Genomic DNA, 25,923 nt, shown 5'->3' on the forward strand with positions numbered 1-25,923 from the left:
GAATGAACAAAGGAACCAAACCTGGTTTAGCGCGCAGAGCAAAGCTCTAGAAGGACCTTTCCACAAAGAAATGGCGAAAAAAGACCGGGGCCTGTTTTTACAGAGGGGGCTCAGACGCCATCTTGAAAATCATGGCTCCCGCGATTTAACACTACCGACGCTCGCGGTCGGGAAAAATCATGGTAGTTTGTTGTAAAACCATTGCCAGAAGCCATTTCGCGAGGAAAGGATAGCATTTGACTGCTACCTGAGTATCTAGATACAGGGGATACTAAGTAACCCCTCCAGCACTCTATTGTAAGATGCGGTGTGATGGGTCTAGGCATTTTAAAAAGACTAGTAAAGTCAATTTCACTTCACTTTAATTTCTCTGGGAAACATTAGTTTATCCCAGAGAAGGTATTTAAACCTTGGGAAATCTGAAAGACTTCCTTGTGCCTCTGCACTGAAGGTGCTGGGTGACACAATATAAAAGACTAGGCCGATGGAGTTTGTCAGACTCAATAACGAAAAGAAACGGAGGTAAAATTCACATTAAAATACATGAGTGGGGAAAAAGGGTCTCACTCTCTCCAGGTTAAATAAATCAAGTCCTCAAAATCTGAGAATTCTCCCTAACTGGTACCAGCACCTACTGGGTATCATGGCAGCAGTCCTCTTGGCCATGCCGCACACGAGGCTCCGGATGAGGAGGGTGCAGCTGCACTTTGCAGCCTCATGGAATCAGGTGAAGGGACCCCCTGAGCGGAGCTGGTCTGCATACCCTGCCTTCTCTCCACTCGGATCTAACATAGTGGTCCAAGGACTGCAAACTCTGGACCAGCAGGCCACTACAGACTCCTCCCTTGAGGGCTGGGGAGCCACTCTGGACAGCCACAGCATCAACAGAGTCTGGAACCGGCTGGAGCAGGAGTCTCGTATGAACTGGCTGGAGCTCAAAGCCATCTGGCTAGTCCCCAGGGCCTTGTTTCCACTCATCTGGGGCAGGACTGTTCTCTTCCAGACCGACAACTCCACCAGCCTGTTCTATGTCAACAAGCAGGGGGGGTACCAGGTCCCCTCTGCTGTGTGACCTAGCTGTCAGCATGTGGGAATGAGCCCTGGAAAACATCTACCTCATGGCCAACTTGGAAGCGGAAACGCTCAGCAGCCTGGGAGCGGAGAATTACGAGTGGCAATTGAATGACCAGGTGCTGCAGGTGGTATTCAACGCATGGGGCCATCCTCAGGAGGATCCATTTGCCTCCTGGAAGAACAGGAAGTGCCAGCAGTTCGCGTCCGGGACAGGGCCCTGGCTCCCTCGGCGACACTATGCAGATTCAAGGGGGGGGGGCATGGCAGCCCTTGCCTTTCCTCCCATACCACTGATCCTCGGGGTACTCTGCAAGATAAAGGAACCTTGTGCCTTGGTGGCCAGCAAGGCCGTGGACATCTGAATTACTCCGCCTCTCGGACAAACCACCCATTTACCTTCCGCTGGCCCCAGCACCTCTGCTGTCCCAGCAAGGGGGGGGGGGGGGCAGGGTTCACCACCCCCGCACCTCAGAAGTTAGCCCTTGCAGCATGGTTCGTGAGCAGATCACCCTCAAGCACCTGAGCCCATCTCTGGCTAACCTGGAGATCCAGGGCGCTAGGAACAAGGCCACTAGGAGCCAATACAAGAATACATGCAGCAGGTTCTGGCACTGGGCAGATTTTAAGGAACTTGTTTGCTTAAGGAGGGTCTCCTCTCCACCCTGGGGCTACATTCAGTTGTAATCGCCCATACAGTATGGAGGAAAGGGGACTAAGAGTATGTTAGTCACTACGGTGAGTAACTTGTAATTTCCAGCTTGTGCTTCTTCACAGTGGCTTCTCTTGAGCTTTTGTGATTTTTTTTTTTTATTTTTTATTTATTTTTTTCTTTTGAACTACTGACTTTAAAAAAAAAAAAAAAAAAATTCTAAGAGCGTAAGAACTTGTAACTAGCCCGTTGACTTTGGCTGTGCTGGCTACCTAAAGGCCCAGAGGCCCCCTTCTGAACCTTTTGGCTTTGGCAGTGCTTGTTCCCTTACAGGTTTTAATTGATGAACACTATTGCTGGGATAAGATGAACTAATCCCTCTGGGAGAATCTAACTGTTAAAGTACAAAGTATGTTCTGATCCAGCTAGAACTTTCCATCCTTATAAGCTTAATATTGCAATGGTGATCATAACTAAGTGTTATTACTGACCTCAAATGACGTCGCTCAATGTGCTGGAATATGTATAACATGGAAAGTTTACGTGCCTGCTTTATTGCTCTTGCTGAAATTGAATCCCAACTTTGGCATTAATGTTACTATTAGTTACTGGTTTTTAAAGATTGTTTAATTATCCATGTGTATATATACATTTTCTAAAAAAAAATAAAAAATTTCTAGACTGGTGTTAACAGCATACACAAACGGTGAAGCATTTCTTATTCATAAACATAGGCACAGTTCACATTCACATTGATGGATAATACATTCACATATATTTACATATTGTAGGTTTGCTTGATGACTCTGCATTTCAGGTTAGTCCTGCAAGGCCGCGGGTATGGGGATCCCGAGTCCCCTTCGGCCCGCGCGTTAAGGTAACTACAGAATGCAGTCCATACACTTTTGTCGAGAATGCATGAGGAGGGAAGTAATGTGTTCCTCTTCACAGGTCCAGGTGAGTGCATTCAGCTACATTTTAGTGGGGCGGAGGGGAGCGCTTCCAACACTGTAGTATGCATTTCTTGGCCACCATACTGCTTACATTAGACATTTTCTTGGTGCCAGCGCTGCTCCACACCCCGAACAGTACACCAATCGGATCTGGGTCGACTGTAGTACCCAGAATATCAGAGAGCCCTCAGGACCTCACCCCAGAATTCATTGAGTGCGGTACATGACCAAAACATGTGCATGTGATTGGCGCTTTCAGAGCGGCATCTTGGGCAGTTGTGTATCTTGCACCGGGCAAACTTAGTAACTTTATGGGGAGTGTAATATGATCTGTTCAACAATTTGTATTGCATGCAGCGGAGTCTAAAGTTAAGTGAAATTCTGCGCGTGTGAGAGCAGTTTCCTCCACAAGCAGTCCGAGATCTCGAGGCCAAGCTCACCAGCCCATTCATTGCGTGCTCCAGGCGGTTGGTCTTGTGATTTCGTTAGCAGTATTTTATACAGCGAGGAGACCACACTGCGGGCACCGCTAGAGTTGGCTATGTACTGTATTTCAGGTGTGGGGGGTTCGTCTGGGTAGGGTGACCCCATATCTCAGACTGCAGCCCTGAGTCTGTAGTATTGCAGCATCTCCGGTGCCAACCCGGAGTGACCTGGGCGCCACGTCTGTGGAGTAATAAACTTCCCCTCGGGGAATAGATCAGTCAGCGCTTCGTATCCCAATGCTAGCCAGCGCTGAGACGAAAGTTTGTCGCGTGTGGGTTCGAGCCCAGGGAATTCCCAGATAGGGAGCCATTTGTAATATGGGTACACTTCCGACACCGGACTAAGTAATGGATTCCATGCCAGCAATGTGGATGCAATGGGGTCAGATGGAGTGTCGACCTCGTACTTGCGATAAAGGGCTAATGACATGTTAACTGTTGGCGCTGCAAGTCTTTCTAGTTTGACATGGGGTGGAGCAGTTAGATTCTTGTACCAGAATGTGGCGTATTGGGCTTGTGCAGCAATCCATTATAGTGTCAAGTTGGGGGCGGTGAAATACCCCCTCTCATATGGTAGTCATGTGTACCCACTTTTTGCGGACCGCGCCGGCATGCCACAGGAATTGCGCGCACACACAGCTTATGTAATCTGTCAAAGTATTGTTTTCTGGACCAGACGGGCACTTTCGCAAAGATGTTAGAGCAGTTTAGGGACCAAGAGCCTCTTAATCAGTGAGTTTCCCCACCAATGAAAGCGGGAGGGAGCGCCATCTCGTCATTTTTGATTCAGTGTATTGTGCTGCAGCAGTATAGTTATCAGTTAATAGGGTCGATTTGGACAGTGATACATGGACCCCTAGGTACTTAATGCCACCCGGGGACCACCGGAGAGGGTATTCGCACGCAGGTTGATGGGTTGTGCTGGTGAGCGGTAATATCTCAGATTTAGAGTAGTTCATTGTGAAGCTGGAAAATGTGCCTATTCTCGTCATGTCACGTATAATGGGGTCGTGATGGGTATTTGGATTCCTAACATATAGCAGAACGTCTGCGTATAGTGATATTATCTCAGGAGAATCTTTTAGGCGTATTCCTTTACAGGCATGCCGTGCTCTAATAGTCTGCCATTGGCTCGATGACCAGCACAAAAAGGATGTGGGAAAACGGGCAGCCGTGTCGAGTGCCCCTGAGCAGAGCGAAAGATGGTGAGGTTAAGGAGTTGACGTGAACTCTGTGGGCACGTGTAAAGTAATTTGAAGTATTGAATTATGTTCAGTCCCACTCCCGTTTTCTCCAGGACTTCCCACGTGTACTGCCATGAGACCATGTCAGAGGCCTTTTAGGCATCCATCGTGACCGCTTTTTGGTCAATCCTGGACATCACGTTAAAGAGCCGTCTGAGGTTAAGAGCTGTTGCCCGCCCAGGGACAAAACCGCCCTGATCCTCATGAACCAATATAAATACATTTCAAAGGGATTGGGTCCTCCGACGTATTCCTTATCTTTGATAATACGTTTCCAGCTTGCTAGCCTCGGAATTTTTTTCTGTAGAGGCCGCTGCGCGTCGGCATCCGCCGAGTCGATGTCCTTCGACGGCCACCGTATCGGCGCCGACGTCACCATGCCCATAAATAGCCACGCGCTGCGTCTGTTGCTCAGTTCCGTTTTTCCGCGCTTCGTGGGGCCTCGGAACGTCGTTGCTCAGTTCCGTCAGGATAACTCTATATCTACTCAAATAATATCTACTCGTTCTTGATGGCTTCTTCATCGGAACTGACGACGCCGCGATCCGGCTTCAAGAAATGTCGAGACTGTGGCAAAAAAAAGTCGATAACGGATCCACACAGGATCTGCTTGTGGTGCTTGGGATCCGAGCACCATTGTTCGGAGTGCGAGGACTGCATGTCCATGACGGCGAAAGCCTTGAAGGAGCGCAAGGAGAAGCTCGAGAGAGGTAAGTCAAAAACCTCCTCTAAGGTTTCTTCGGCGGAGTCAAGGCATTTGTCTCCTCGCCGTCAAACATTCCCATTCTAGATCTCGAAGTAGCTCCCACCATTCGTCGAGATCAAGACACTCAAAAAAGAGACGTCGAAGATCCCCTTCCTCGTCGTCTTCTGTGTCCCCAGTAAGAGTCTCCTGTCCCACGAAACACAGCTCTCAAGCTGAGTGGGAGGAATTCAGAAAGAAAATGTTAAGCGTCTTCGAGAACACGGCCTCGACCCCCTCGAAGACAGCTGAGGGTGATACCCCGGGTGAAAAACCCAAAAAATCAAAACGCCGCGAGTCGCAGCACCCGGCGAAACATTCCACCTGAGAGCGCCACGAGCCATCGGGTAAGAAGGCACCATCTTCGTCGTTGAAGATTCCTTCGACGCATGGATCGGCGCCATCGACGCCGTTGTCGAAGGGTTCCTCGACGCATCGGTCGATCGACTCGATGCCGATGAAAGAAGACCAAGGCTACTCCACAGCCAACGGTGATTCCAAGGGCCTCCGGCACGACGCCGAGACCGTCATCGATGTCCTCGAGTAGGATCCCGATCCTTTCGAGTTCTTCGAGACCCCTTCCAGTTTATTCTACGCCGTTCTCTGCGCCTTCGAAGCCTGTCACATCGGCGTCGACGGCATTGACGTTTTCTCGCCCAGTAATGACGAGTTTGGCTCCTTCTGCCTTAGAGATGGGTTTTACACCATTTCAGAGGTCAGAGTACTCTGGACTATCTTCAATTTATGAAGAGGGCGAAGATTCTGACCAGGAAACATTTGGGTTACAGAGGACCCCACTGCCTATTTCAGAGGATTTCACCTCTGAGGAAAGAAGGCTGAAGGACCTACAAGAGTCACTACATGAGGCAAGTGGGCTGGACACTTCCCCAAAAGTGGAATTTGTTAAGCCAGACCCAGGGGAACATGCCGAAACACCCTATAGAACCCTTATGGCAAGAATTATTGAATTTATGGGTTGGTCTGCGCCTTCCCCTGTTTTTCAACGGGATGACCTAACAGACATATTAGACAAAGGTCCGCAGGAGGACCCTGTGGTCCCCTTCCATGCAGCCTTACAAAGAAAAATTACATCTAATCGGGGAACTCCTGAAGTGATCCCTGCGGTCAATAAGATTGTCAGCCAAGTATAGGGTAGCGGCTGCTGACCCTGAATACTTATCAAAACACCCGACTCCAGAGAGCCTGGTGGTTCAAGCGGCAACTTCATCTAGCAGTAGGACTGCTTACCCTACTGTCCCAGTCTTCTCTGCTTGTAGTATGGCGTTGAAGTCCATCAATGCCACCTGTACGCTCGCCAGGTTGTCACACACTATGGGAGTGTGCTTCATCCCCAAGGAGAGGAAAAGGAAGCCTTCCTTAACATTATTAAAGATGCCATGTGCGAATCATTTCAAACTGGTATCGATTCCGCTGACAGTATCAGCAGGGCCATGGCGGCAAGTACAACAATCCGTAGGCATGCGTGGTTGCGAAAGTCTGGCTTTGCTCCAGATGTACAGGCCAGACTTTTGAATATGCCCTTTGACGGTTCTTCACTATTCGGAAAAAAGGCTGACAGTCTAGAAAAGTTAGACTTCTAAAGCAGCAGCAAAATCTTTAGGAGCTGCTATCCGCCAAACTCCTTTTCGCCCCTCCGGAACCTCTGGGAGAGGAAAGTCCTTTCGCTGCTATTCCGCATTCGGGAAAGGCAGAGGACAGCCAGCTCAAAGAGGCCAAAGGAGATCCACCCGAGGTGGACGGGTCAAAAGTACTAAGGCCGCAGCAGCAGCAGGTGCCTCTTTACCTTCGGAATCTGCATCAGCCGCCCCCAAACCACTCTGAGGCCTTTCCACACAATACACCTGTAGGGGGCAGGTTAACTCACCATCTGACGGAATGGCAGGCTATAACGTCAGATGCTTGGGCATTGGAGACAGTTGCCCAGGGTTACTGCCTACCCTTTCTACACATCCCTCAGTCATCCACCGGGGAACAGCTCTCTAAAAGTTCCAGATTCGCTCCTCTTGCAGGAAATTATAGACCTGCTAGAGAAAGGTGCCATAGAACCGGTACCTGTAGCGGACATGAACAAGGGCTGGTACTCCCCCCTACTTTCTCATACCAAAGAAGGAGGGAGGACTGAGACCCATCCTGGACTTAAGAGAATTGAACAAGTTCCTCAGGAAGGACAAGTTCAAGATGGTAACTCTCTCTCAGATCCTCCAGCTCCAGGACTGGCTGGTATCTCTGGACCTTCAGGATGCTTATTTCCATGTACCAATCCATCTAAAACACAGGAAATACCTGAGGTTCGCAATTGGCAACTCATCAGTTTCGAGTTCTGCCATTTGGGCTGACCTCCGCCCCGAGGGTCTTCACCAAGCTGATGTCGGTAGTGGCGGCGAGTCTAAGGAGGGAAGGGATCCACGTCTACCCCTACCTGGACGATTGGCTGATCAGGGCTGTATCTTCGAAACAGGCCCAGGCCCAACTAGATTATGTCTGCCACTTCCTTCACAAACTGGGCTTCTCCCTCAATTTAAAGAAGTCACAGATGATACCATCACAGAGACTCCAGTTCATTGGAGTGGTCCTGGACACTTCCCTGGAAAAAGCCTCGCCACCAGAGGTGAGGGCTCAAGATATTCTACAGATGGTCACCAAGTTTCAAAATGCCCTACGTCTCCCAGCCTTTGACTTTTTGAGGTTGCTAGGCCTCATGGCATTCTGCATCTTCCTTGTGCCAGAGGCTCGCCTGAGAATGAGATCTCTTCAGTGGGCACTGAGGACTCAGTGGTCGCAATTCTCAGGGAGAATGACAGATCTCCTCCGGATTCCAGACAAGGTAGCCCGCGACCTTCAATGGTGGGTCTATCCAGAGAACATCTTGAAAGCAGAACTGTTTTGGCAACCATGGCCGGAGATAACAGTAGTCAGACGCCTCACTCACGGGGTGGGGAGCCCATGCCAACGACTTGACCATCAGCAGTCGTTGGTCTCCATCGGAGCCCAGACTACACATCAACCTATTGGAGCTGAGAGCGATCAGACTAGCGCTGAAAGCTTTCCTGCCATCAGTACAGGGGAGAAATGTCCTGATAATGACGGACAACACGGTGGCCATGCACTACCTCAACAAAAGAGGAGGCATAGGATCACTGCCACTGTGCAGAGAGGCGATGCAGCTCTGGTTTTGGGCAATCCAAGAAGGAATCCCTCTATCGGCAGTCCACCTAGCCGGAGAGAAGAATTTGACAGCGGACGCTCTGAGCAGGCAGAGCACAGTCTCCCACGAGTGGGAGCTAGCTCAGGAAGTCCTTCAAGAGATCTTCGCCCTTTGGGGAACCCCTCAGGTGGATCTGTTCGCCACAAGCACCAACAGGAAGTGCGATCTGTTCGGTTCAAGGGAATTTCCCCCGAGAGGAGCTCTAGGAGACGCGTTTTTAGTGGACTGGGAGTTTCCACTCCTTTACGCGTTCCCACCAGTCCCTGTTATTCCTCAAATGATCAGGAGGTTAAGATTCCGGAAAACCATGACCCTAATTGCCCCCGATTGGGCCAGGAGAACGTGGTACCCGGACCTTCGAGATATGTCCATCTGCCCTCCAATCCGTCTTCCACTCAGAGAATCTTCTCTCGCAGAAGGGAGGTCAGGTTCTCCATCCAGACACCAGAACCCTCAACCTTCATGCTTGGCTTCTGAAAGGGTGAGGTACAAGGATTGGGATCTCCCTGATGACGTCATGGAGGTTTTGCTTTCGGCCAGAAGGCCAACAACAAAGTCTTTATACCGCTGCCGTTGGAACAAATTTTCCAGCTGGTGTAGGGAAGAGAATATCGACCCTTTTTCATGTGGTACACCAACGGTGTTATCGTTTCTACTCTACTTGGCAAACTCAGGCCTTCAAGTTGGCACTGTGAAAGGCTATCTCGCAGCGCTTTCTATCTTCAAGCGCACTGTGGAGGAACCATCGTATTTCAAACTTCCTCTAGTGGTACAATTTCTCAAGGGATTAACTAATGTTTATCCCCCAAAACCATTCCAGGTTCCCTTGTGGGACTTAAATTTAGTCTTAAACTTCCTAATGGGCACTCCATTCGAACCACTTCACTCTTGTTCGCTGAGATTTCTCACGCTTAAAACTGTCCTATTGGTAGCACTAACATCTGCTAGGAGGGTGAGCGAGCTACAAGCTCTCTCCTGTAAACCCCCACATACAGTTTTCCACAAGGGCAAAGTTGTCCTACAGGTGAAGCCTAATTTCCTCCCAAAGGTGGTTTCTGAATTTCATATTACTCAGAAAATTATCTTACCTTCGTTCTACCCTCCTCCCCATACGGGCAAAGAGGAGGAAAGGCTACATAGGCTGGACCCAAGGCGAGCTCTCGGCTTTTATATCAGCAGAATGGCTAGGATCAGGCAAGCAGACCAAATGTTTGTAGGATACTCAGGTCACAAGTTGGGACTACCCATAACAAAACAAACCATCTCCAGGTGGATTATTTTGGCCATTCTGGAATGTTACAAACTGGCAGGGAAAGAGCCACTCCAAAAGCTCAGAGCTCATTCAACCAGGGGTATCGCAGCCTCTTCGGCTCTCCAACGAGGGGTACCGGTCCGAGACGTATGTGCGGCTGCCACATGGTCGTCCGCACATACATTCACAAAGTTTTACAATCTGGATTCCTCCACTACTCGAGAGACCAGATTTGGCAAGGCCGTATTTATTACATTCCGTCCATCCCTAAAGGGATACATAACATTCTCACTCCCACCTCCAATTACATGCCACTGCTATGGGAGTCTATCAAAGATAAGGAATACGTCGGAGGACACAATCCCTTCGAAGAACAAGTTACTTCTTACCTTGTAACGTTCTTTCGACGGGATGTTACTCCGACGTATTCCTTATCGCCCCTCCCATCCATCCCCGGAGTGATACTTCACTTGTGGTTGCAGCTTGCGCTCCTTCAAGGTCAATAACCAATTCAGGCATGACTTTTCTTATGCTACAAAACGGAACTGAGCAACGGACGCAGCGCGTGGCTATTTATGGGCATGGTGACGTCGGCGCCGATACGGTGGGCGTCGAGGGACATCGACTCGGCGGACGTCGACGCGCAGCGTCCTCTACAGAAAAAAATTCCGAGGCCAGCCAGCTGGAAACGTATTATCAAAGATGAGGAATACGTCGGAGGAACATCCCGTCGAAAGACCCTTACAAGGTAAGAAGTAACTTGTTCTTTTATACTATAAACATAAGTGTTTACTGGATATACCTGTATTTACTGATTTCATTGTACAGCTCTACAGCTCACATTACCCCTCTTAAGATAAGCCTGACTGCTCAGTCACACTACAAGCTTGTGTAGTACAGACCTATATTAAAAGGTGGGTTACCTAATACCAAGAGAGAAGTCTTGTAAAGTCCCATACCAGTTGGACTCTGCACATTTCTACCTAACCTGAGGTATAAGCTGGTGCTTCAATCTCTGCAGATGTTCTTTTTACTGAGATGACAAAGCAGTCTTTAAAGCATTTAATGACCTTATGCAGGGGCACAATGGAGATGAGATTTAAGTTTCTTTGTCGGTTTGCTGATAAAGTGGACTGGTTAAATACCAACTTCTTTTGGGAACGGCCATGAAGTAAGCCACACCATAGAAGTGTTGAAAGTGCTGCAAGTTCTGAGTTTGATGGGAAACTATTTATTTTTTAACTAACTTACTTTTTTCTATTGTGATTTGTCAGATTGTACTGTGAACAGTCGTACTCACAACTATAATACAATACAAAAATAAAGCTGTTATGCAAATGCCCATTTCGAAGGGATTGTGTCCTCCGACGTATTCCTTATCTTAGATAGAAATCCTTCAGCTTTGCTGGCCTCGGAAAATTTTTTCGCCAGAGGGCGCTGCGCGTCGATGATCGCCGAGTCGATGACCCTCGACGGCCTCCGTGCCGACGTCGACGTCATCCTGCCTATAAAGGCCGCGCGCAGCGTCCGTTGCTCAGTTCCGTTTTTCCGCGCTTCGTTGTGCCTCGGAACACCGTTGCTCAGTTCTCGTCAAGATAACGTATATAATAACTACTATTTACCTCGATATCGATGGCATCCTCCTCCGACCCGACGACCCCTCGGTCCGGTTTCAAAAAGTGCCGAGACTGCGGGAAGAAAATGTCGTTGACGGACCCTCACAGGGTCTGTTTGTGGTGTCTGGGAATCACGCACCAGAGTTCGGAGTGTGAGGAATGCCTTTCCATGACGGCGAAAGCCTTGAAGGAGCGTAGGGGGAAGCTCGAGAGAGGTAGGTCAACTTTAACTTCCTCGAAAGCTTCTTCGGTAGAGTCGAGACGTTCGTCTCCTCACCATAAAAAACACTCTCGATCTAGATCACGAAGTGGCTCCCACCACTCGTCGACATCGAGACACTCGAAGAAGAGACGTAGGAGATCCCCTTCGTCATCTTCGTCGAGTTCTCCTGAGAGAGTTCATTGCCCCACAAAACGCAGCTCGCAAGCTGAGTGGGAGGAATTCAGGAAAAAGATGCTAAGCGTCTTCGAGAAAGCGGCCTCGTCCCCCTCGAAGACAGCTGAGGGTGATACCCCGGGTAAAAAACCCAAAAAATCTAAACGCCGCGAGTCGCAGTACCCGGCGGAAAAGTCAACCCGAAAGCGCCTCGAGCCATCGGGAGATAAAGCATCATCGACGCCATCGTCGAAAACTCCTTCGAAACAGAGGTCGGCGCCATCGACGCCGTTGTCGAAGGATTCATCGGCGCATCAGTCGATCGAGTCGACGCCGACGTCGACGCCGATATCGACGCCGGTGAAGGAAAGAACCACGGCTACTCCACAGCCAACGGTTAGACAAAAGACCTCCGACTCGACGCCGAGAACGTCGACGTCGTTCTCGAGCAGGACTCCGATCCTTTCGAGTTCTTCGAGGCCTAGTACACATTTCTCGACGCTTTTCACGGCGCCTTCGAGTACTTTCACGTCCGTGTCGACGACATCGACGTTTTCAAGGCCTGTGATGATGGCTCCTTCTGCATTGGAAATGGGGTTTATACCATTCCAAAAACCAATGTATCCCCCTTTAACCTCGATTTTTGAGGAAAGGGAGGATTCAGACCAAGATATTGATTTACAGAGGACCACATCACCAGAGCCAGAGACTTTCGCCTCTGAGGAAGGAAGATTAAAAAATCTTCAGGATGCACTTCAGGAAGCTAGTGGCTTGGACACTTCTCCTGAAGCAGAATTTATCAAACCAGACCCAGGAGAACATGCGGAGACTCCATATAGAGCTCTGATGTCTAGAATCATAGAATTTATGGGTTGGTCTGCACCTTCTCCTGCCTTTCAGCAGGATGACCTCACTGACATACTGGACAAGGGCCCACAGGAGGATCCTGTGGTTCCATTTCACTCTGCTCTACAGAGAAGGATTTTGACAAACTGGGAAACGCCAGAAATTATCCCGGCAGTAAATAAAAAACTGTCAACAAAATACAGGGTGGCTAGTTCTGACCCTGAATATTTGTCAAAACACCCTACTCCTGAGAGCTTGGTTGTACAGGCTGCAACCTCATCAGGCAGCACATCTGCATACCCCACTGCTCCGCAGGATAGGGATGACAAAAAGTATGATGCCATGGCTAAGAAGGTTTTTTCTGCCTGTAGCATGGCGTTAAAGTCTATTAACGCGACCTGTACGCTCGCTAGGTTCAGCCACACCCTTTGGGAGTGCGCTTCATCAGCGGCTGACTGCCTCCAAGAAGGAGAGGAAAGGGACGCATTTTTAAACATCATCAGGGATGGTAAAGATGCGATGTGCGAGACCCTACAAACTGGCCTAGATTCTGCTGACAGTATCAGCAGGGCCATGGCGGCAAGTACCACAATCCGCAGGCATGCGTGGTTGAGGAAGTCTGGTTTTGCCTCTGACGTGCAGACCAGGCTTTTGAATATGCCCTTTGACGGTTCTACCCTCTTTGGAAAGAAGGCGGATGACAGTTTGGAGAAACTGCAAACGTCCAAGGCAGCAGCCAAGTCATTGGGAGCTGCTATCCGTCAGAATACCTTTCGTCCTTCGGGATCATCGTGGAGAGGACGGTCCTTTCGTTACTATTCCTCATATGGAAGGGGCAGGGGACGACCGGCTCAAAGAGGCCAAGGAAGATTTACCCGTGGTGGACGGGGTAGGGGAAAGAAAGCCGCACCCGCAGGAGCAGGAGCCACTTTACCTTCGGCAACTGCATCAGCCGCTTCAAAACCACTCTGAGGTCTCCCCTCACAGAACACCAGTAGGGGGCAGGTTAACTCACCATCTGACGGAATGGCAGGCTATTACGTCAGATGCTTGGGCTCTGGAGACAGTGGCCCAAGGTTACTGCCTGCCCTTCCTACATATCCCTCAGAGTCATCCACCGGGGAACAACCCTTTGAAGCTTCCAGATCCGCTCCTCTTGCAGGAGGTTTTAGACCTGCTAGAGAAAGGTGCCATAGAACTGGTACCTGTAGCGGAAAGGAACAAGGGTTGGTACTCCCCCTACTTCATAATACCGAAGAAGGACGGAGGACTGAGACCCATCTTAGACTTACGGGAATTGAACAAATTCCTCCGAAAGGACAAGTTCAAGATGGTGACTCTCTCTCAGATCCTTCAGGCCCTCCAGCTTCAGGACTGGTTGGTATCTCTAGACCTCCAGGACGCTTATTTCCATGTGCCGATCCATCCCAGGCACAGGAGATACCTGAGGTTCGCAATTGGCAGCTCTCATTATCAATTTCGAGTTCTGCCATTTGGGCTAACCTCCGCCCCGAGGGTCTTTACCAAGCTAATGTCGGTTGTGGCTGCAAGTCTAAGGAGGGAAGGGATTCATGTCTACCCTTACCTAGACGATTGGTTGATCAGAGCTGTATCTTCGGAACAGGCTCAGAGACAACTAGATTATGTTTGCCACTTCCTTCACAAGCTGGGCTTCTCCCTCAATTTAAAGAAGTCACAGATGATACCATCACAGAGACTCCAATTCATTGGAGCAGTCCTGGACACTTCCCTGGGAAAAGCCTTGCCACCAGAGGTGAGGGCTCGAGATATTCTGCAGATGGTCATCAGATTTCAGAATGCCCAATATCTCCCAGCCTACGACTTTCTGAGGTTGCTAGGCCTCATGGCATCCTGCATATTCCTCGTGCCGGAGGCTCGCCTGAGAATGAGATCCCTCCAGTGGGCACTGAGAACTCAGTGGTCACAGTTCTCAGGAAGGATGACAGATCTCCTTCGGATCCCGGTCAAAGTAGCCCGAGACCTTCAGTGGTGGGCCTGTCGGGAGAACATCCTGAAAGGAGAAATGTTTTGGCAACCATGGCCGGAGATAACAGTAGTCACGGATGCCTCACTCACGGGGTGGGGAGCTCACGCCAACGACTTGACCATCAGCGGTCGTTGGTCTCCATCGGAGTCCAGACTACATATCAACCTGTTGGAGCTGAGAGCCATCAGACTAGCGCTGAAGGCTTTTCTGCCGTCTGTACGGGGAAGAAACGTCCTAATAATGACGGACAATACAGTGGCCATGCACTACCTCAACAAAAGAGGAGGCGTAGGCTCACTACCACTGTGCAGAGAGGCGATGCAGCTCTGGTTTTGGGCAATTCAGGAAGGAATCTCTCTATCGGCAATTCACCTAGCCGGAGAGAAGAACTTGACAGCGGACGCTCTGAGCAGGCAGAGCACAGTCTCTCACGAGTGGGAGATAGCTCAGGAAGTCCTTCAAGAGATCTTCGCCCTTTGGGGAACCCCTCAAGTGGATCTGTTCGCCACCAGTATCAACAGGAAGTGCGACAGATTTTGCTCAAGGGAATTTCCCCCGAGAGGAGCTCTAGGAGATGCGTTCGTAGTGGACTGGGAGTTCCCACTTCTGTACGCGTTCCCTCCGGTCCCTGTCATTCCTCAAAAGATCAGGAGGTTGAGAAGGTTTCGGAAGACCATGATCCTAATTGCCCCGGATTGGGCCAGGAGAACGTGGTACCCGGACCTTCTAGACATGTCCATCTGCCCTCCAATTCGACTGCCATACAGAGAGGATCTTCTCTCGCAGAAGGAAGGTCAGGTTCTCCATCCAGCCATCAAGACCCTCAACCTTCACGCTTGGTGTCTGAAAGGTTGAGGTACAAGGATTGGGACCTTCCGGATGATGTTATGGAGGTGTTGCTTTCGGCCAGAAGGCCGGCAACTAAAACTCTATACCGCTGCCGTTGGAACAAATTTTGCAGCTGGTGCAGAGAAAAGAATATTGAACCCTTTTCTTGTGGTACACCTATGGTGTTGTCATTCTTACTTTACCTGGCTAATTCAGGCCTACAGGTTGGCACAATTAAGGGCTATCTCGCAGCGCTATCAATCTTTAAGCGCACTGCAGAGGAGCCTTCATACTTCAAAATTCCATTGGTAATACAATACCTAAAAGGATTAACTAATGTTTATCCCCCGAAACCTTTTCAAGTTCCCTTATGGGATTTAAACCTAATTTTAAACTTCCTAAAGGGTGCCCCTTTTGAACCACTACACTCTTGTTCATTGAAGCTTCTCACCCTCAAAACTGTTTTGCTAATAGCATTGACATCTGCTAGAAGGGTTAGCGAGTTGCAAGCCTTATCGTGTAAACCTCCACATACAATCTTTTACAAGGACAAAGTTGTTCTTCAGGTGAAGCCTAACTTCCTCCCGAAGGTAGTCTCGGAGTTTCACATCACTCAGAAGATTATATTACCTTCTTTCTACCCTCCTCCTCATCCGGGGAAGGAGGAAGAGAGACTGCACAGGCTGGACCCTAAGCGAGCCTTGAGCTTCTATATCAGCAGATTGGCTAAGATCAGACAAGCAGACCAACTCTTTGTAGGTTATGCAGGACATAAGTTGGGCCTTCCAATAACAAAACAAACCATCTCCAGATGGATTATTTTAGCCATTCTGGAGTGCTACAAATTGGCAGGAAAGGAGCCTCCTCAAAATCTAAGGGCTCATTCTACCAGGGGTATCGCAACATCCTCAGCCCTTCAAAGAGGGGTGCCAATTCGAGATATATGTGCGGCTGCCACATGGTCGTCCGCACATACATTTACCAAATTCTATAGCCTGGATTCCTCCTCTAGTCAAGAAACTAGATTCGGCAAGGCTGTGTTACACTCTGTCCATTCTGGAAGGGTAACATAACTTTTATTACTCCCGCCTCCAGTCACAATACCACTGCTATGGGAGTCTATCTAAGATAAGGAATACGTCGGAGGACACAATCCCTTCGAAGAACTAGTTACTCTTACCTTGTAACGTTCTTTCGATGGGATGTTCCTCCGACGTATTCCTTATCGACCCTCCCATCCATCCCCGCAGTATGACTTCCTGTGGGTTTGCAGCCTATGCTCCTTCAAGGTGATTAGTCTAATCCAAAAACATTACTGGGGACTACAAAACGGAACTGAGCAACGGACGCTGCGCGCGGCCTTTATAGGCAGGATGACGTCGACGTCGGCACGGAGGCCGTCGAGGGTCATCGACTCGGCGATCATCGACGCGCAGCGCCCTCTGGCGAAAAAATTTTCCGAGGCCAGCAAAGCTGAAGGATTTCTATCTAAGATAAGGAATACGTCGGAGGAACATCCCATCGAAAGAACGTTACAAGGTAAGAGTAACTAGTTCTACTTTATGGTCTTCATCTACTTCAAAGTAAATGAAAACAAATCCCAGGGAGTCCTGCAGTAGTGCTGTGAGGCTCAGAACACATGGTAAGATTTGCAAAAAGAAAATTCCCTAATACGATTATTCCTAAAGTTTAAGCCTTAACTGCTCAGCTTGCAACATTGATAGTTTGGCTAGACCAAGTGTCTAAAACTTGTTCACCGTAATAGGGTGACCACTCTGAATAGTCTGTGATTCTGGAAATTCATCTCGATGCCCAGCATCAAAGAATAGCATTTCGAGGGGATTGGGTCCTCCGACGTATTCCATATCTATGACATGTAATCACCACAGCTGTGCTGCTTTGGAAACTTTTTCGGCGTCTGCGTCCTGCGTCGATGACGTCGATGCGCCGCCGTCGAGGACCTCCTCCGACGTCCGACGTCATCCGATGTGATAAGTAGGACGCACGACGCCAGTAGCCTCAGTTCCGTTTTTTCCGCGAACGTGTTGCTTCGTGTTTCTCGGTTCTAGCCTCGACTCTTTGGAGTTCTGTTCTTTCTGGTTCTTCGAACCTGTTCGTTTGTGAATATTCCTTCGACGATGTCTTCCACTTCGTCTTCAGCCCCGCGTCCGGGCTTCAAGAAGTGCGGGGAGTGTGGGTCCAAGATGTCGGTGACTGACTCGCACGACGCCTGCCTCTGGTGCCTCGGGGAGGCCCACGACACGGATGACTGTGTCGACTGCCTGTCGCTCACGTCCAAGGCCTTACGCGAACGTAAGAAGAAATTGTCGGTAGGTCGGGTGTCCAAGCCCCGGAAGTCGAAGTCGGCGGGGCTTTCGACGGATGATTCGAGGGGTGACTCTCCGCGTCATCGTCGGAAGTCTCGTCGGTCTTCTTCTAGGAGTCGGTCTCGCCACTCCTCAGCCTCTTCGAGGCATTCTCGGAAGCGCCGTCACCGGTCGCCTTCCAGGTCCTCTTCCGAGGACCCTGCCCGGCACGTCGGTTATCCCACCAGCCGTGCGACGCCGGAGGAATGGGCTTCCTTCGGGAAGAAAATGTTGGCGATTCTTGAGTCGCAGGGTACTCAACCGTCCGCGCCCCCGAGTGGGGTCGGCCGTGTGAGGTCGAGAGACACCGCTCGCAAGAGTGGTCGGCACGAGTCACGGGAGAGGTCCCGTTCGGACAAGGAGGCTCGTTCTCGCCGTTCCCCTTCCAGGTCCCGGTCCTCGACGCGTTCGAGACCGTGTGCGCCTGTGCAGTCTTCGAGGAAGACATCGACGTCTGAGGCGTCGAGGGCGTCGACAGGCTTTCTCGTGGCTCCGGCTTCGAGGAAGTCGTCGAAGCCGTCGACGTACACGCTCGGAGCTCCGGCTTCGAGGGCTGTGTCGACGCCGCCATTACTGGAGGCGCTGCATCTGACGTCGACGCCGATTTCGTCGACGCCGATCCTCTCGGCGCCGTTGCCGGTTTTCTCGACGTCGGCGCCGATTCGCTCGACGCCATCGACGCCTTTCGTGTCGGAGGTGCCCCGTGTCTCGGGTGTTCCCCCTAGGAAGGCTCTGGTTAAGAGCAGGCACTCTCGGGTGCCTTTCCACCACTTGGATTATATTTCAGAGGCGGGTGAGGATTCGGATGGCCTGGTTCCTAGTCAGGTGCCAGATGACATTGTCTCGGGCCATAGTCAATTTGACGATTTGAGGCAGTCGCTGCATGATGCCAGTGGACTGGACACCTCTCCGGAGGTGGAATTTGGTCGGCCTGAGCCTGGCTCCCATGCCGATTCCTCATACCGGCGCCTTATGGCTAGGGTGTCTGAGTATCTGGGATGGTCTGCTCCCCCAGGGGAGTTTGTGCAGGATGATCTGACGGACATCCTTGATGTTGGTCCCCCAACTGACCCGGTACTGCCGTTCCATATGGCTTTACAGCGTAGGGTGGCGGCGGCTTGGACTGCTCCGGAGAGTCTCCCGGCAGTGGGCAGATCCTTGTCGCGAAAATACCGTCCAGCCAGTGGCGACCCCAGCTACTTGACCAGGCACCCCACTCCGGAAAGTTTGGTGGTGCAGGCGGCCACGGCCCCGGCAAAGCAGGCGTCGTACCCTACCATCCCTCCTGATGGGGACGACAAACGTTTTGATGGCTGGGCGAAGAAGGTGTTTTCTTCTGGTGGTATGGCGCTTCAGGCGGCCAACTCCATTTGTGCCTTGTCGCGTTTCACGCACACTCTGTGGAACTGTGTTGCGTTAGCGGCTGAACATATTCCCGAAGGGGACGAACGGGATGGTTTCCTTGCTATGGTCCAGGATGGTAAGGATGCCATGTGTGAGTCCGTTCAGTCGGGTTTGGACTTAGCTGAATGCGTCAGTAGGTCCATGGCGGCGAGCACCGTGATACGCAGGTTTGCGTGGTTGCGGAAGTCGGGGTTTGCTCCTGATGTGCAGTCCCGGCTCCTCAACATGCCCTTTGATGGTGAACATCTTTTTGGCAGCAAGGCTGACGAGAGCCTTGAGAGGTTGCAGACCTCAAAAGCTGCAGCGAAGTCGTTGGGCGCTGCAGTTCGCCAACCTCCGCCTTTTCGTCCTAGGGGACAGCAGTGGAGGGGTGGCTCCTTTCGCTATTACTCGTCCTTTGGTAAAGCAAGAGGGGCTGGCAGTCAAAGGGGCCAACGCAGGGGTACCAGAGGTGGACGACAAGGTACCCGTGGTGCCAAGGCCGCTCGGGCAGTTGCCTCTTTGCCCTCAGGTAACGCCGCAGCCGCTCCTACTCAGTCATGAGGCCATGTCCCATGGTTCGCCGGTTGGGGGAAGGCTGGCGCAGCATCTTGTAGAGTGGCGTGCCATTACTTCAGATGTGTGGGTTCTGGAGATCATAACCCACGGCTACTGTCTTCCCTTTCGGCACAGGCCTCGCGACAATCCACCGGGGAACCTCTCTTTGAAGTGTCCGGATCCGCTCCTTGCGCAGGAGATTCAAGCCCTGCTGGAGAAAGGCGCCATAGAACTGGTGCCTGTAGCGGAGAGGAACGAGGGATGGTATTCCCCTTATTTTTTGATTTCCAAGAAAGACGGGGGATTGAGACCCATCATGGACTTGCGCGGTTTGAACAAACTCCTCAGGAAGGACAAGTTCAAGATGGTTACTCTCTCTCAAGTCCTCCAGGCCCTTCAGCTTCAGGACTGGTTGGTGTCACTCGACCTCAAGGATGCTTACTTCCATGTGCCGATCCATCCCAAGCACAAGAAGTACCTGAGGTTCGCGGTTGGCGACTCGCACTTTCAGTTTCGGGTCCTGCCGTTCGGTTTGACCTCCGCCCCGAGGGTTTTCACCAAGCTCATGGTGGTGGTGGCAGCGCATCTCAGGCAAGGGGGGATTCACGTCTACCCCTACCTGGACGATTGGTTGATCAGGGGGAGCTCTCCCGAGCAAGTCCTGGATCATCTGTCCGTCGCCTGCCACTCCCTTCACAGGCTGGGCTTCTCCCTCAATTTAAAGAAGTCCCATTTGACGCCAACACAGAAGCTCCAGTACATCGGAGCAGTGCTCGACACTTCCCTGGGGCAGTGTTTTCCTCCCCAGGTGAGGGCTCTTCACATTCAGCAGATGGTGCACAAGTTTCAGCATGCCCAGACGCTCCCGGCGTTCGAGTTCTTGAGGTTGCTCGGCCTCATGGCATCCTGCATTCTTCTGGTGCCAGAGGCTCGCCTGCGGATGAGATCTTTGCAGTGGGCACTCAAGACGCAATGGTCGCAGTCCTCCGGCAGGATGTCGGACCCGGTTCAGGTGCCGCCCTCGGTCACCCGGGACCTTCTGTGGTGGGCCGTCGAAGGCAACTTGATGAAGGGGGCTCCATTTTGGCTACCCTGGCCGGAGGTGACGATCGTGACGGATGCATCCCTCACGGGATGGGGAGCTCATGCCAACGGGCTGACAGTCAGCGGTCGTTGGTCTCCGTCGGAGTCCAGACTCCATATCAATCTGTTGGAGCTGAGGGCCGTCAGGCTAGCCCTGAAGGCTTTTCTGCCGACTGTGCGAGGAAAGACTGTCCTGATCATGACGGACAGCACTGTGGCCATGCACTACCTCAACAAAAAGGGGGGGGCAGGGTCACTTCCTCTGTGCAGGGAGGCGATGCAGCTCGAGTTCTGGGCCATCCGGCAGGAAGTTTCGATCTCGGCAGTTCATCTGGCCGGAGACGAAAACGTGACGGCGGACGCTCTGAGCAGGCAGAGCGCGATCTCTCACGAGTGGGAGTTGGCTCAGGAGATTCTCCTGGAGATCTTCGCCCTTTGGGGGACCCCTCAAGTGGATCTCTTCGCCTCCAGTGTCAACCGGAAGTGCGAGAGGTTTTGCTCGCGGGAATTTCCTCCGAAAGGAGCCTTAGGAGACGCGTTTGTGGTGGAGTGGTCATTCCCGCTGCTGTACGCGTTTCCTCCAGTCCCCGTCATCCCGCAAGTGCTGCCGAGGTTACGGAAGTTCGGTTCCCGGATGATCCTCATTGCTCCGGCGTGGGCTCGGAGGACGTGGTACCCGGACCTTCTCGACTTGTCCATCTGCCCTCCACGTCGTCTTCCCTACCGAGACGATCTGCTCTCACGGGAGGGGGGTCAGGTTCTCCATCCAGAGGTCGGATCCCTCAACCTTCACGCTTGGCTTCTGAAAGGTTGAGGTATAAGGATTGGGACCTCCCTGAAGACGTGATGGAGGTGTTGCTTTCGGCCCGGAGGCCCGCAACTAAGTCTCTGTACCGTTGCCGTTGGCGTAAGTTCTGCGACTGGTGCAGAGTTCAGAATGTGGATCCTTTTGCATGTGACATCCCCATGGTTCTGTCCTTTTTGCTTTCTTTGGCCCACAGGGGCTTGCAAGTGGGTACCATTAAAGGTTACCTGGCGGCGCTGTCCATCTTTAAGCTCTCATCTGAAGAATGTTCTTACTTTAAAATCCCTTTAATTTCACAGTTTCTGAAAGGGCTCACTAATGTGTTCCCTCCGTCGCCTTTCCTGGTGCCCGGTTGGGATTTAAACCTTGTTCTTAGGTTTCTTATGGGTGCTCCGTTTGAGCCTTTACATTCTTGCCCTTTGAGGCTGTTGACTTTGAAAACTGTGTTTTTAGTTGCGGTTACTTCCGCTCGCAGAGTGAGTGAGTTACAGGCACTTTCTGTTAAGCCACCCTTCACTGTATTTCACAAGGACAGGGTTGTCCTTCGAGTTCGTCCTTCTTTTCTTCCAAAGGTAGTGACGGAATTTCATTTGGCCCAGAAGATTGTTCTTCCGGCATTCTATCCTCCTCCGCATCCTGGTAAGGAAGAGGAGAGGCTCCATAGGCTTGATCCTAGGAGAGCTTTGAGCTTTTATGTTTCTCGCATGTCCCGGGTCAGAGTGGACGATCAACTCTTTATTGGTTACGCTGGTAAGCGCTTGGGGCAAGCTGTGACGAAACAGACTTTGTCCCGCTGGATTATTTTGGCCATCTCGGAGTGTTACCGCTTGGCGGGTAAGGACCCACCGGCTGGCTTGCGGGCCCATTCTACCAGGGGCATGGCTGCATCTACTGCCCTGCAGAGGGGTGTTCCTATTCGCAACATCTGTGATGCTGCCACCTGGGCTTCAGTACATACATTTGTACGGCATTATTCCCTCGATTCCATCAGAGGGCAGGATCTGGCCTTTGGCAAGGCGGTCCTTTGCTCTGCTATTTGATTGGCTATTCTAAATTTTGTTTCTAAAATTCTTTCCCTCCTCCTTGATTTGGTACTGCTTTGGGAGTCTGTCATAGATATGGAATACGTCGGAGGACCCAATCCCCTCGAAGAACAAGTTACTTTCTTACCTGGTAACGTTCTTTCGATGGGATGGTCCGACGACGTATTCCATATCGCTCCCGCCCTGCCTTCCCCGCTGCAGAATTTCTGTTGCGATTGCAGCTTACGTTCCGCAAGGCTTTGTGTCGGACTGGCAGTTGACTAATGTCACACGTTCTTGGGGAAAAAACTACAACTGAGGCTACTGGCGTCGTGCGTCCTACTTATCACATCGGATGACGTCGGAGGTCGGAGGAGGTCCTCGACGGCGGCGCATCGACGTCATCGACGCAGGACGCAGACGCCGAAAAAGTTTCCGAAGCAGCACAGCTGTGGTGATTACATGTCATAGATATGGAATACGTCGTCGGACCATCCCATCGAAAGAACGTTACCAGGTAAGAAAGTAACTTGTTCTTCTTACTAATGCAGGAAGTGAACCCCTTTTGTGTGATGTTACAGATCCACTGCTAATGTCATGATATTGATTAGTTTTAGAACCAGTAGTGCAGCAACCATTCAGTAATTTAACTATTCATGTAAGCTTTACTGTATGTTTAGCTATTAATGTTTACCTGCAATATATTTCTGAACACTTATTTTTTTTTTGTTTCTAGGAAAACGAAAAAGAACAAACAGAAAAGTAAGTTTTTTTTTTCTTTTCTTTTTTGTATATTACTTCCACACCTAAAGGGTGCACTTGGGGGCAACCGGGTTCTTACTGAACAGATAGTGTGCATGTCTATTTATTTTGTATTTTTTTTAAACTCTTAAGTGGTGTAGAACATTCTCGCCAAAAACATGTCGGCAAATATCCAGGAATTAGGTGATCTGTTTCAAGCACTGTAGATCTCGGGCAGTGAAGCTCCCTGGAGGCTGCTTTCTTGCTCCCAGTACCCAATTCCTGACCTACAAAAACACTTTTGGTTCACCAAAGGCAGCTTGACTTATGAGGTGGCCGGGTACTTTGAACATAGATTTTCAAGTTTCAATTTTTTATTTTAGAAGCACAAACAGAACTTAAGAAAGTCGAGTCAACATGTTCATAATCAAACACATAGCAAAATGATATAGGCACAACATTTAAAACATAACCTGATGCTATGGTCCTGAAAATAAAAAAATAAAAAAAAAACCTGTAAAACCATGCGTGATGTAGGGTAGTTCGAAACAAGTCACTGCAAGGACTTGGTAGGAAGGAGTGTCAAGTGAAATGAATGGTGCAATGTCCTTGACCCCAAATTTCCTCGATTTTGTCGGGATTACCTTTATTTCTTGTCCAATGCGCCTTCAATTTTCTCTTTGAAGCCTGAACCTTAATCTACTTAGCAACAATCCAATCATTCATACATAAACCTAACCCAATTCTGAAAAACTGCATGCCCCTACTGTGCTTTTGATTGGACATTGTAAACTTGTGCAGCCTTGCCTTCTCCAGCACAACAACCTGCTAGTTTAACCTTCATTTCCAGGCGCTACCCGAATCCAGTTTTTTAATTGCTTACTAACTTACCATAATCGTTGGGAGAGGTTTTCAGAACCTCCGAAGTTTAACCAAACTCTTGGTTGCATGGCTGAATGTTGAACACTTTTAATTTTGCAGCTCCCTTCACCATGATTTCATTGGGGGATCACCAGCATATTTGTCCAGGTCTTAGAGTATTGGCAGATAAGTAACACCTTTCAGGTTTGCTTTCCTGCTAAACTAATTTGTTTTTCTGGGCCCTGGTCAGCCTTTAAGAGAACCAATGAAGGGAGACTGACTGTCCCATTTGTTGTCCTGTATTTTTACATGTAACTCACTTTTCGAGTAGAGTTTCCTTTTTCAGTGAAATTCTGTTCACCTGCAAGCACCCCACCACTTTTTGCTGGACTCTTTTCTCCGGAGTGAGTGTGAACCCTTCTCTGCGCACTCATTATTTTACTCTAATCTTGGTGTTGGGGTAAGATCTCACACTTGTGAGACCTCCAGAACTGGTGGATTATTTTTCCTCATACTTTGTTGGGGAGAATTCTCAGAAATGTGCTAATTCCCTTCGACCTTGGAGACCCCTGCTCTTTTGCTTGACTTGGGACTTTACTACATTTCTAACCTGGATAGTTAGCCCTTTTTCTCAATCATGTATATTTATTTTTATTTAGATTCTGTGCTTATTTTAACTTTGGAGTCTGACAAACACCATAGGCATAATCTTTTACATTGTGACACACAGCACCTTCAGTGCAGTGGCACAGGGAAGTCTCTTAGATTTCCCAAAGGTTTAAATATCTTCTCTTGGTTAAACTACTGTTTCCTAGAGCAGTAAAGTGAAATTGACTTTACTTTTTTGTAACTCTAGGCCAAGCACACACTATCTTACAATAGAGTGCTGGAGGGGTTACTTAGTATCCCCTATGCCTAAATTCTCATGTAACATTTTTAATGTTAGCCTTTCCTAACTGAAGGGCTGGTGGCAGTGTTTTCGTTTGAACTGCCATGGTTTGCATTTACCACGGGCTGCTTTAACAGCTGCTGTAGGCAGTCGGCCACTGGACGAAGGAACCAAGAAGAACTTGAAGAGGACGCCTGCTGCAACTCCTGGACAGTTGGTTTGCCCGGTGAAGCCCTGCTGCAGTGCCAAAACGCCAAGTTCGCATCAAACCCTTTTTTCCTCTGTTTGATATTGTTTTGGAGTCCTGCTTTTCTCAGTTTCTCCACATTTTACTAAAGTATCACACAACGCTTTCTGTGCAGTCTTACTGGAAGGTCCTAGAGCTCTGGTAATGTTTCTTTAACCTCGGTTAATGTAACCTTTGTTAATATAAGGTAAGTTTTTCTAAAGTTCAACTGGTGTGGGACCTCAAGACCATCTCCTGGTATTAGGGACCCAGCTCTTAATATAGGCGTGTACTACACATGTCGGTAGTATGGCTGAGCAGCCAGGCATATCTTAGGCAGGAGTTATGTGAGCTGTAGAGCAGTACAATGATATCAGTTCACACAGATATCCAAGCAAACACTTACTCAGTTAAAGTTGTGTTAAAACATATTTATACATACACAAGGCACACAAGCAAATCTAAAATGCAGCAACTACTAACATTCAATGTGTAATGGAATCCATATAGGAAACAATAATGCAGGTGACTTAACTTTTTCTATGCTTTACATATCTAGCCCACAGTGATGCCAATTAAGGTCAGTATCATCACACATATATATCACCTTTGCAAAATGGAGTTGGGTGGGAAAGTTTCTAAAATAGGCAGAACGCAACTAGCAACTGTTAATAACGAGTATGCTCTCCT

General features: G+C 49.9%; 1 protein-coding gene across 3 annotated transcripts in view; it reads left to right on the forward strand.

Moving 5' to 3' along the window:
- The window catches only part of MORF4L1 (mortality factor 4 like 1), a 601,305-nt gene that overhangs the window by 282,535 nt on the left and 292,847 nt on the right, over positions 1-25,923 (forward strand). For all 3 annotated transcript variants that reach the window (XM_069624205.1, XM_069624206.1, XM_069624207.1), the window contains one exon: positions 23,253-23,278. In XM_069624205.1, the coding sequence (XP_069480306.1) occupies positions 23,253-23,278 (26 nt within the window). The remainder of the gene's footprint in view (positions 1-23,252; positions 23,279-25,923) is intronic.

Source organism: Ambystoma mexicanum, chromosome 11 (genome assembly GCF_040938575.1).
Source record: "Ambystoma mexicanum isolate Mex_15411 chromosome 11, UKY_AmexF1_1, whole genome shotgun sequence".
NCBI lineage: Eukaryota > Metazoa > Chordata > Amphibia > Caudata > Ambystomatidae > Ambystoma > Ambystoma mexicanum.